The sequence below is a fragment of the Platichthys flesus genome, chromosome 4, assembly GCF_949316205.1.
Source record: "Platichthys flesus chromosome 4, fPlaFle2.1, whole genome shotgun sequence".
Lineage (NCBI taxonomy): Eukaryota > Metazoa > Chordata > Actinopteri > Pleuronectiformes > Pleuronectidae > Platichthys > Platichthys flesus.
Window position 1 is genome coordinate 8,417,136 of NC_084948.1, and position 12,372 is coordinate 8,429,507.

At 41.0% G+C, this 12,372-nt stretch overlaps 1 protein-coding gene across 1 annotated transcript; it reads right to left on the reverse strand.

Annotated features, from left to right (window-relative positions):
* Positions 1–100: 100 nt before the first annotated feature.
* On the reverse strand, positions 101–12,132 carry LOC133951545 (aldehyde dehydrogenase family 3 member A2-like). The gene is made up of 11 exons (XM_062385546.1): positions 12,029–12,132; positions 10,467–10,628; positions 9,692–9,923; positions 9,215–9,300; positions 8,902–9,110; positions 8,471–8,588; positions 8,199–8,340; positions 5,309–5,475; positions 5,057–5,156; positions 4,722–4,960; positions 101–304 (listed from the first exon to the last, which is right to left on the reverse strand). The coding sequence occupies exons 2-11, from the start codon at positions 10,626–10,628 to the stop codon at positions 284–286; spliced, it is 1,476 nt and encodes a 491-aa protein (XP_062241530.1). The 5' UTR covers positions 12,029–12,132; the 3' UTR covers positions 101–283.
* Positions 12,133–12,372: the final 240 nt, after the last annotated feature.

Consider the following 12,372-nt stretch of genomic DNA (forward strand, 5'->3'; position numbering starts at 1 on the left):
CTGGTCAAAATGATGTCAAATTCTAATACCAAATTCCTCATTTACCAGGTTAAATTAGAACATTACAGATTCATAAAAACAATGACAAAAAGACAATAAAAACTTTACTAGCAGCTTGAAGTTTAATAGAAACAAGAAGTGAAACATATTTAAAAGACAAATCAGTCCAATTTGTTAGAATTGAGAAATAATATGGACCAATAAATCACACAAGTGTCTTATTTTATTATGGGGAAATAAGTCCATGTGGCTGTCCAAGGATGAGGGTTTCAGTTTGTGCTCATTAGCCTCTTCGCAGGAACCTCTGCAGGAAATGCGAGACACAAAACTGTTAGAAACACTTTAACTGTTTGCAGGAGCACAACAAGTGTGGATGTCAACAAAAATAGTGGGGGTGACCGAGACAAAAGAGGCCATTTAGCAGAGGAGAGAGAAGCATGCTGGGTAATTAAAGGGAGGGTAGATGAGGGGGCGTTCACTGCTTCATTTCCTTGACAACACCACACATTGTCTGCCGCAGACAAAGCCATTGTTGTGTTAGGGTACAAGCCTGTAGGACTGAGGTATGTGGAGCGGAGTACTCATATCTGGTTATCTTGGGAAAATATGTTTGTCATTATTTAAAAGCCTGTAAACAGTCATTGAACAAAAGGTTCACTGTGAAAATACATGCACGTCACTTCAACTGATACAATTTGTACACAGTAATTTGCCATAGCATAAATGACGCTTGCTATTAAGGTGAAAATGGTCCCATCAGTCATTTTTTTGTCTCGCCAGCACTGATTAGTGCAGAATCTGTTTAGACCTTGAATCAGGCAGTGGCCAACAACAGTGTGTCAATCATTGATAAAGAAGTAGTACTTGTTCTTAATATGGATACACAATACAGGAGTTGAGGGGGATATAGACAGGTTCCGGGACACAGTGTGTGGAGAAAGAGGCAATCAAACAAAACTAATAAATCATGATAGTAATAATTATGATAATAGAATAAAGAGAAAACAAATATACAAACAATACATCAAAATAATTGTAATCTGTTTGGGTTTATATTCATTCATGGGGCTTTACAGGATGGGTTTAGTATTATACACATTTCCATTCGCATACATTCTGTTCTTTTTTCAATTATCCTTCTCTGCCTTCCTTTTGTTTTTATTATCTTCCTTCCTCCCCAGTTATATGGTTACATTACCTAAATTTTCACATATATGTTTTGGCACTAATTCACCTGCATTTGGATAGATTTAAGGATTGCTGAGTAGACTTTATTGAACTCTTCAAATAATTTTTTTGTTGTAGCTCTGATCGTTCCATTGATATCTGTTATCTGTCCAGATAACAGAGTAAAGTAACTGAAGGGGATAATGTAATGTTGTAGCCAAAGTATACAGAAAGTGTAGTGGGTACTTGTTTCCAGAAATGTTGAATCGGTGGGCAAGGGCCAGAGTGCATGGAGGTAGTTGTCCTTTGTATTTAGTGTACAATGAGCTGATTCAGTTAATCCCATTATGTGTATCTTGTGCTGTGTGTTCTGTGAATGATCTTGTATTGTAATAATCGTATGTTTGCATTCTGATACATACTGAAGATCTTATTATTTCTTTATTGGAATATGAGAGACATTTGTAGAGTCCGTGGAAGATGTGAGTTTATTGATGGTATCTACATGTGTCTTTGCCTTTATTGAATGTTTTATTTGGATGTATTGAAAGTATTGTTGTTTCTTAATGTCATATGTAGCTTTTTGCAGGGAGCCCATCTAGTCCGGCTGCTTTAGTGTTTGACATTGTTTTTAGAGCCTTTTCATTTTCTGTTAGTGGAGTGTCTCAGCTATCTGCTTGGTCTTGTGTTAGAGAGGGCAATGTGATGTCATCTAGAAACTGTTCTATGTCTGCTATGTATTTTTTCCTTGCTGTCACTATCTCAGTCATGGTAGTATTGTCTAAAGATATTATTTATTGCCTCGGGATCATTAGGGCCCGAGCACCGAAATCGGTGTGAGGCCCTATTGAATTCTTAAGGATTTTTATTATTATTTTTATTATTATTATTTCCCTTTAGGGGGCTTTTTCAGGGTCTAGACATGCTCAAAAAGTTGTGAAACTTGAATTGGGCGTGGCAAAATGGCTCAACAGCGCCCCCTGGAACCAGCCCCTAGGTTTCCCCTTCTTCGATCTTCACCAAAATCGGGACATAGGTGTATCGTGACCAGTCATAAAAACAAAAGTCTCAAGGAGCATTATGAAAAAAACAACAGGAAGTCCGCCATTTTGAATTTAGTGTCCATTTTAGCCATATTCCACTTTTTTTGTTTTATGTACTTGTCGTAGAGCTTTCATCTGATCAACTTCAAATTCAGATGAGTGTCATCACAACAACATTGAGAAAAAAATGATCAAGGGAATTTTTTTTCGTCACACTGTGTGACCGTGGCGTGGCGTCAAAGTTTGATTAAACGCCATCAAAACACGAGCATCTGTATCTCGAACATACATGGTCCAATCAAGTCCAAACTAGACATGTAAGACAAGAGTCCCGGCCTGACGACATCTACACAGAAATCATGATTTGAAATCACAGCGCCCCCTGGTGGCTACAGGAAGTGACATGTTTTATATTTTGATGAACTGCTCCTGGCTGCTTTACAATATACAGCTCAAATTACCTCAGTCAAGTCATTGGATCAAGGTTAGAATTGTGACATTTCCTCAAACCATGTAAACATTGATGTTTGGCGAAGGATCATCCTTCGCCAGACGAGGCGATGTTTTCATAAGTCCACTGTGCATTGTCCTATTACTACCACACTTCTGTCACATGAAAATAGTACAAGCCTGAACAGCTCTGTGTGTCAATATTTCCTTAGTGTAATAGCGCCACCTACTGATTCGCCAGGAAACAGGAAGTACTTTGTTAATCCACTCTGCATTATCCAACCGGCTCCAAACTGCTGACCTATAATCACAATACTGATCTGAACAGCTCCACATATAAATATTAGTTCAGGGTCATAGCGCCACCTACTAATCAGTGTGAAAATTACGTTGTGGTAAAATTGTCCAATTGACACAAAATTGCTCACGCTATATCTGAGCTGCTACTTGAACAGATCTATATGTCTGTGTGTAATAATAGTGATGGCGCCACCTACTGGCAAACCTACTGCCGCAGAGCCCAAAAACGATGCAACGCGGAGACAGGCGCTTAGTCATCGATCGCTCTCTCCACCGACCGCAACAGGCTTCAACGTGCGGGTGCTCAGGCCCGCCAGTGCTACAACGTAGCCCTAGTTGGTGATGTGTCCTGTTGAGTCCTTGATTGTTAAGATCAGTGATATCTCCTTGTTGGGTTTGAGTTGATTTGCTAAGTATTTTCTCGGATTTTCATTATGTTCAAAGACGTTGAAGCGTAGTCTTTGTAACATGAATTGTCTTTTTATTGAGGACTGTAGGTTCGCTACAAAGGAATTTAGTAATTGTTCGATTTTTTCTCAAATTTGTTTTCGACTTCTCTATTTTTCTTTTTTGATGTGTTGAATATGAGAGGATTTTCCCTCTCAGTACTGCTTTGGCCCTTTCCCAGATTAGTGTTGGTGAGGTGATTGCTGAGTAATTGTTTTCCAATACAAGAGTCCATTCTCTTTTGAGTAATGATGTGATGAATCATCTTTGGTTGCTTTTAGTTTCTATTTTGAGGTGAAATATGAAGCTGATTGGGGGATGATCTGATGTGAAGATTGGATGGATGATCTGTCATCACGTTTGCTTGTAAGGAAAACAATCTACTCGTGATAATGATGTTCTAGAGAAAAGTGAGTGTATTCCCTAGTAGATGGGCTTTGTAGCCTCCAAGTATCGCCAAGTATCAATGGGCAACATATCACTAATGTGTCTTTAAAGTCGAAGACAGGGGCTGTACATCTTGTATTCTGCCACAGAAGTATTCTGCTTAGAATAACATGGGAAAGAGCATCTGTATATAAAAAAGAGAAACCTTCCTGGTTAATGGGATATAAATATAGAGTGGATGGGCTGGGGTATAAGGTTCGACCATGTCCTGCATGTAGACTGGGCCCTATCAGTTCGCAACATGGTACGCAAGTACTAGTGTTTTGGATGCGGGCAGCCACTGTTAACCAGTGAAAAGAGTGGAGGAGCAGAGTAGTGTGGGGACGTATTCTTCTGATGTTGTACAGCATGTATTTGTAGGAATGGGTAGTTGCAGTAATGTTAGCAGTATGAGAGAATTGACTGTCGAATGTCACACCCAGGTTCCTAGCAGTCTGCGTGTGGGCTATCATGGAGTTTTCAAAGGTAATAGTAAGTTTATGGGTGGGAGGGCCTTTCCCTGGAATTATAGAATTGTACTGATTACACAAGTACACAAGAACTGTGTGCGCTCTCTTTGTTGAACTGTGATATCAGTAGCAGGAACCTGATGATCAGCCAACCATCACTATCACTTTCATGCAATGTGAGATGTGTCTGACTGAAATATAATGTTTATAAAAAGCTAATTAAGGTGATTGTATGAGAGTATGTTTCCAGGAAGAATAAGTGTATAATTTTAAGAGAGATGGAGACAGTGTTCATCTTCTGATTATTATATTTCTACTGATTGCCAGCACATGAACAGTACTGAATTTACTCAATATTGCTTGATTTAACCATTTGGAACCAGTGAACTAACTGGAGATAAATTATATTTTCCTTTACCTGAACCAGAAATGCAGCCAAGCCGGTGAATATGGCGAGCAGGGCCATGCGGCGCAGCCTGCATACATTGACCTGCTTGAGCAGAAAGAATCGAGCCCAGCTTAGTTTCTTGGCAGTGTGCGGGGGGTAACGCATGCTGTTTACTCCCTCCAACTTCAGCTGCGTGATGAGACAGCTGCGCAGGTGGCTCAGCTGTTCGAAGCTGTGTTTGCCATGGTAGCAGCCCATACCACTGTTACCTGGGGAAGCACAGGGGGGGGGGGGGGGGGATAAGCTAATGAGCTGTGTTCCTGCCCAGAAAAAGCTGCAGGTGGATTTGACATTCACACACTCACCAACTCCTCCAAAGGGCAGAGCACTGACAGTAAAGTGGATCAGACAGTCGTTAGCCAGCAGACCTCCACTAGATGTCTCATCTCTCACCCTTTTGATCAGCTGTTATTCAGAGAGGAAAGATCAGGGCAAGTCAGTACAACACAGCAGGGTGCGAATAAGATGGGACAAGAAAACCAGGGATAAAAACATTGTCTTGAATGTTAATTTGAATAAAGGGAAACATATATGTCTGCTGGGGATTTTAGTTTTACCTTGTTGTCATGGGTGAACACATAGACCACCAGCGGTTTCTCTCTCTCGTTAATGAATTGGATGGCCTCGTCTACATTGCTCACAGTGATGATTGGCAGGAGTGGCCCAAAGATCTCCTCCTTCATCACTTTAGATGTCTCCTTAACATCTTTCAGCACAGTCGGGGCTGCCACGGTACAGGAAGCAGATGGTCATTCAAAGGTTGTGGACTACAATCCACTCATACTTCTTCATATACAGAACAGGCGTGTAACGATTTTGAAACAGAGGACAAAACGTCCAGAAACTCACATCATGATACAGTATGACTGAATACCCCAACTGCTGCAGGAGCTAGACCTTATTATGTAAAGAACCTTGGGATAATGTATGTTGTGATTTGGCACTATACAAATCAAATTGTACATATTCTCAAGGCACTTTTCATCATAAGGTCGAGAGAAACTCATTCCCCAATGTGAAATAACTTGGTGGGAGTGGTGAGGTTTTCTAACATGTGACAGATGGCAAAATGAAAAAAAACAAAAAGAAAAAAAGTATATAATGACGACAAAGCAGGGCCATACACGTGGAAGACACCTATGAAGATGTCAAGAGAATTTTTGTTGATAAGGGCTGCCGCCAGTGTGAATTTGCTGTAAACAATAATCCATATGTTTCATCCTGCCTCTGCCTGCTGCACCATCCTGACCTGAATTCTCCGGACAATTTGTTGCTGTTGCGAACCTAAGCGGAAAATCTCTCTGCTGTGGACACAGTTCTCATGTCTGAAAACAGCTTTGCATACTCTGAGAACCACTAGTGAGCCAGTTGGGATATTAGGGTAGCCTGGATGCCAGACAAACTTAGCCCCGCCCACAACATTTGAGGTCGGGAAGTTCGGTCTGGAGTCGCTCCTTGGGGAGAAATTATGGCCGACCGGGCCAATCAGATTGTCAGGGCGGGCTTTATACGATGATGGACAGATGATCAACGGTAACGTAATCAACCACGTCATCAAAGTGCCCTTGGGTTGAATTCGTTTTCAACAAACATGCCTGCCGCTGGAGAGCTGAGATGTGTAGATGCTGCCATTGAGTCTGTTTTAGAAGACATCGACAGCGCATTCATTTTGAAAGAGGAACACAGAACGTGGAGGCGACACCAAAGCACCGCGCTAATCCCTATCGCGCCGGCGCTTGGCTGTTCACACCGGACACTGAAGCGACGCTGAACCGCCGGGCAGCTCTAATAATATCACCCGTTGATCCAGTAGATTAAAAGCATATACTTACTTGTTGCTCCAACATTAAGCAACAGAGTCCCAACATTTGTCTTTCTTGGTGTTGTCTTTATACAACATGTTCCGAGGATCATACAACTCACTGCACTTCTCCACTTCAATTATTAATTTAATGTCATCCATGTTGAAGAACTTCGCTGTTTGCTCCGTCGGGTGTCGGGGGTAAATTACGTATTCTCCACTCAAGCCTATGTGGAGAATACGTAGCCCCCTCTCTCTCTCTTTTTATCTGTATCACTGCTTGTGTGGCTGTAGTGGATGGGCAGAGGGGGACATTTAATAATGTCATTGGTCAAATTAAATCTCCAGGACAACAGAAGGGGACTTCAAAGTATGGGATGCATATTTGATCATTTATATCATATAAAATATGGTATCAATATACCACATCATTTTTCAGTGTGTTTCCTGGTGCGATACGCTCGCGTCAAGCGCAAAAAATAGACTCGAGGCAGCCTTGGCGCAGCGCGGTGCTTCAGCCTCCGGTGTGACCCGCACAAAGTTTTAACATGGGAGTGGATTGGAGCCAGCTGTTATTTAAGGCTTGGTGCTGCGCTGAAGCGTCGCTTCGGCATTGCTTCAGCGTCCGGTGTGAACCCGGCGTTAGTAAATAACTCACAATGCGGTGCTTAACATACGTCACATACTACGTTGCTCTGATTGGTTGTAGGTCTATCCAATTGAGCGAAGAGGAATTTTATTTCCTGGTCAGTTGAAACACGCCCCATAATCACAGCCCAATGGAGCGGTCTCAGACTCACATTCTGACTAGAATTGTGAGTCTGACAACGTCAGGCTAATATTAGGGTGCTATGAGCTTTTAAATATATGATGGGGCTCAATCATTAAGGGTTTTGTATGTAAGGAGCAGGACTTTTAGTCTGTTCTTCTAGTTGGTTTTATTTTATTTTATTGCCATAACACTGGGGGATCGTTGGAATTTCTTGAGAAGTTTTGAGTCAAAGCTGACTGCAGACATCATGCATGAAGACGCAGTTAAAGTTATAAACTTGTCAGTGCCAGCTTTCTATTATGATATAATAATATTCAAAACCTGTTTTGGTGCAGTATTGCTTTAAAGAAACACAAAGTAACTTTTGCTGAGCAACAAGCCAAATGTGGTCATTATTAATGTTGGGATGAGAGTGTGAGAGGTTAAACAGTTTTCATGTGCAGGAAACCAAGTTCATTAGTAGATTTACTGAAGCCCCACCTGTCTACAACCCGAGGAGCTGCCTAATCCATACAAGTTTCTTTAATGAACATCAGAAATTCTTTTTAACCGATCTACACTTCCACATTACTCTAAAACTTTCTGAGCCTGATTCTGGTGGTTTACGCTGTCACTCAGTTAGGGGCAGGGATTATACATGCAGCACATCTTGCTTCACACCCTCTGAGGTCACAATAACAGAGCACAGTGACTTACGAAGAACTTAATCAATGCCATGAGCATGCAAGTAAAGGCTGCCAGCAGATTAAATATGACATCACTGGCTAGCCTTGTCAGCTTCCCACTAAAACAATCAATTAAGTTTAAACAACTGTACACGGAAGCGTAATAAATGCTTTTCAAAGATAACCAGGGAGTCACACATGTCACGTACCGATGTAGCATTGGGATTCATCACTCTCTCCACCAACAGCAACTGTGCTCCCCTCCATCAGAGCCATGACCCTCTTAAAGTGTCGCTGGTTGATGATGCGTCCATAGTCCTCGAAGGTCTTTGGATTATCGGTGTAAAACTCCTGTGATGTGTTGCATAAAACATATATAAGAGTTTCTTCAGATTAAAAATAAAATTGCCCATATACACCGATATATTTTTTTTTGTGTCAAATTCCCGAAAACTGTTCTAAACCTTAATGTCAGACCAACCTTGATGCTCTTCTTAATCTCCTCAACTACTCTGTCCTGGATGGAGGGTTCACACAGAATGTAGTCTGGAGCAATGCATGTCTGGCCGCAGTTGACAAATTTTCCCCATGTGATGCGACTGTGTTGAGGGAGAGAAATATACGGATTACACCTCAAGTCTGAGATACAGCTTTATGTTTTATTGGTATCATATAATATTAAGAAAACAAATGCTGATATTCATTGTGTATGAGACCACAGTAGACCTAACTTAGATTGCCAGATTAAAAAACTGCAGTGAGAACCCTCAGAACAACTGATCACTAAAAGTCCAGATAGCTGCTTTGTATACATTAATATGGATGCACCCTAAGATCTACTGGGAGCTATAAAGTCCTGACAATGATCAGGAAATGCAAAAAATGTTGTAATATAAAAAAAATGACACTGACCGACATGCAATGGTGAGATCACAGTTCTTGTCAATATAACAGGGATTCTTCCCTCCCAGTTCCAGGGTCACTGGGGTGAGGTGGCGAGCTGCAGCCCCCATCACCAGTTTACCGACTGTGCTGTTTCCTGTGTAGAAAATGTGGTCAAATCTCTGTTTTAGCAGCTCCTGGGTCTCTGACACTCCACCTGTCACAACTGGGTACAGGTCCTAGAGAAAGAGAATCCAGTCATTAAAGTTGTGTGTAGATTTACAATTGATGAATGAAGGTAAAAAGGCACAACACATCATATCAAACAAAGTGGATGGCTCACTTTATCTAGGTATTGAGGGAGAAGCTCCTCCATGACCTTGGCAGAGTGTGAGCTGACCTCAGATGGCTTTATTACTGCTGCATTACCTGAAAGAGGAAGAAGAAGCAATAGATCACCAATTTCACTGAAGTTTTTTATTTGTTAATAAAATAAATACAACACAATGGCAGATTAATGACAATCCTTAATCTTTTCACCCAATGAGATACCCACAAATACAAGTTATACAATGCATTTTCCCCACTCTCAATCATCACTTCTGACCCAATACAAGTGTGTAGCAATATATGTATTTGCGCAGATCCTGGTCCAAACCTGTATTCCTTTGTTTTATTGTTTTATTTTGCTCCCACTCACACTGGACTGTTTTTTAAGTGTGATACTTTGAGTAAAAGCGCCATCTTGTGGTCAATCTGCATCTAACTAATACAGTTCTCTGTTAGTGTATATGTGGGTGTACATGGGTGTATTTGGTACCTGCAGCTATAGCACCAACCAGCGGCTGGAGTGTGATAGCCCAGGGGTAGTTCCAGGCTCCAATAATAAGCACCACTCCCAGGGGCTCAGGCTGGATGTAAACCTCATCTAGTAGAGTGAGGAGGTTCTTCTCCACAGGTCGAGGAGCTGCCCACTCTGCCAGTTTCTCTATCGCCAGCTTGATCTCCCCCTCCAGTCCAACAGTCTCAAACAGGTCCGTCGCATGTTCACTCTGAAAGCAGAAGATGGGACAGACCCAGAAGCCGAGTTCAAACCTTCAGTCCCAACACCAAAATCATTCACATGTCCCATATACTCACTGATAACTTGTAATCTCTGTAATTACCATAATTCAGTCTAAGGTTGACACTGAATTTTCATTTCAAATTCATATGTATAAAAATGTATATAAATATTTAAGTATATGCTTGGTGAAAGAATGATGCACTGATTAATTATCCTCAATGCCAAGATTCATGACTGCTCTCATTAGAAAAATTTTAAACACACTACCGGAAGATAGATAGATAGATTGATCTATCGATCTATCGATCTATCTATCTATCTATCTATCTATCTATCTATCTATCTATCTATCTATCTATCTATCTATCTATCTATCTGTGTGTGTGCATATATATATATATATATATATATATATATTTATGAAGTTAAAAAGGGCGGCACTCGTTGTATATTCCTGTAAAGTGACCTGTCTGTACAGCCACCACAGTACAAGTCAAGTATCAAGTCTCCTGAGTTTTGATTGACCCACCTTGCCAAGGTCCCTTTTAACAGAATCTGCAATGTCCTTCTGCCTCTCTGTGATGAAGCGGAGCAGACCCTTCAGCTGGTGGATCCTATACTCCAGACGCCTGGTGTTTCCTGTCTGGAAAGACTTCCTGGCCCGTTGAACAACAAGCTGTTCCCTGGACATCTTGAACAGAAAAAATGATACACAAAGATGTTACAATTGTTACCCTTTATATCAAGTTGTGACACTGGGGATCATCTGGCTAAATAAGCCATTTATGAAATTAGATACTCCCATGTTCAGATTAATAAACAAAGAAAAGTGTTTGTTCTGACCACAGGCCTCTGCTACAGGGCAGGATTTATGCTTATACATTTACTTATCACTCTGGATTTTCAGAGCTGGCTCACTTCTTATCAGAGTAATTCACCATAGTAACTCATGTTGAACTTCTAACCAGGTTACATTTGTGATAACAGATCAAAACTGTCAGCAGACTAACTACTGACCAAAAGGATCACTAGAAACCCAGAGTTATCGATTTACAGGATCCTGACCTGAGGCAAAAACGAGTTTAGAATACAGTGAGAAAACATCAAAGATTTGTATTTTTTATAGATAATTGGGATGGTTTTGTGTAGACTGGTTCAAAAACAGAGCTTCTAATAAACAAAGGAAGAGTTTATCACACTTCCTGAGCCACAGAGAGGGATGTCCATTCACCAGAGGGTCAGTGGTTCAATTCCCAGCATCTCCTGTCTCCATTCCAGAGTGTCCTTAAGACAGATACTGAACACCAAACTGCCTCTGGTGGCTTTACAGGCAATGTATCAAAACGATGTATGAATATGAGCATTTATGGGTGAATGTGACTTGTAACGAAAAGCACCTCCAGTGATCAATACGACTTGTAAAGAACTATGGGTATACAATAAACGCTTTACTCTAAAGAAACATATCAGAAACATAACGCTTCACTTTAATTCCACAAAGATTTAATTGTGACACAGCTCCTGACAGTGTTAATGCCTAACTATAATTCCATGAGTGCACCTAAGGACAAAATGAAGAGAAATACAAACTAAACCCTCTGATTCCTTTTATTAAAACTAATCCACACGCTATTCAATGTTAATGAACATTTAAGTCAGACTGAGATCATCTCAAGTGAGCTCAGTTTGATATTACTTTGCTCTTTTTAATCTACATCACATGTTCACTGTTTGTTCATCGAAAACAAAAGAGCAGGTGGTAAACTCGATAAAGTTTATCTGTTTGTTAATCAATAACACAGCTGCTGCTTTTCTAGTCTCGTCATGTGATGATGTTGTTTACATTTCACCTTGTGAAATATAGCGATGACGCGCTGCAAGCTGATAAACCCCCCAGAGTTACTAACCGTGGAGGGTAACCTGGATACTGTTCAGTTCAGTGTAATAAGCCAAGCTGCTTTAGCTTGGCTGCTAACAGCTATAACTGACGGCATTATAAACAGTTATTAAAGCTACAGCAGATTGGTAAATGCTAGCTGCGTAACGTTAATAAACACATATACAAAGACACGTCTTAAAAACAGGTTTTACCTTCCAGAGTTTATCCCCTTCGACCAGTTTGAATATTAACTACGTAATATCTACACAGTTATAAGCTACTGTTGTTACACTGGCAAATGTCCAGTGTACACAGTAACAATTGGTCCGTGAGTGAGTCAATAATGAAAAGGGCCAATCAGCGCGACGCATGGTGAGTTGGGCCCCTCCCTCCATAATAACCGTCATACTGTGGCCGCAGGCTGCACTTTTCACCGCTAGAGTCTCACACCTACTTCACACGACCCCTGTGCACCTCAAGCTGCCCATGTGTTATTAGCAGTGCCATGTCCGTTTGGAAAGTTCGGTTCTCTTGTCCTGTGTAAAAGCTCTGGGGC

Bases quoted from the DNA above. Each gene is read 5' to 3' on its own strand.
- LOC133951545 (XM_062385546.1), bottom strand. From the start codon at position 10,628: ATGTCCAGGGAACAGCTTGTTGTTCAACGGGCCAGGAAGTCTTTCCAG. The intron at 9,111-9,214 runs GTGAGCCATCCA...CTCTTTCTCTAG, and splicing joins TCCCTCAATACCTAGATAAA to GACCTGTACCCAGTTGTGAC. The intron at 5,157-5,308 runs GTAAAACTAAAA...TCTGAATAACAG, and splicing joins TGTTCACCCATGACAACAAG to CTGATCAAAAGGGTGAGAGA.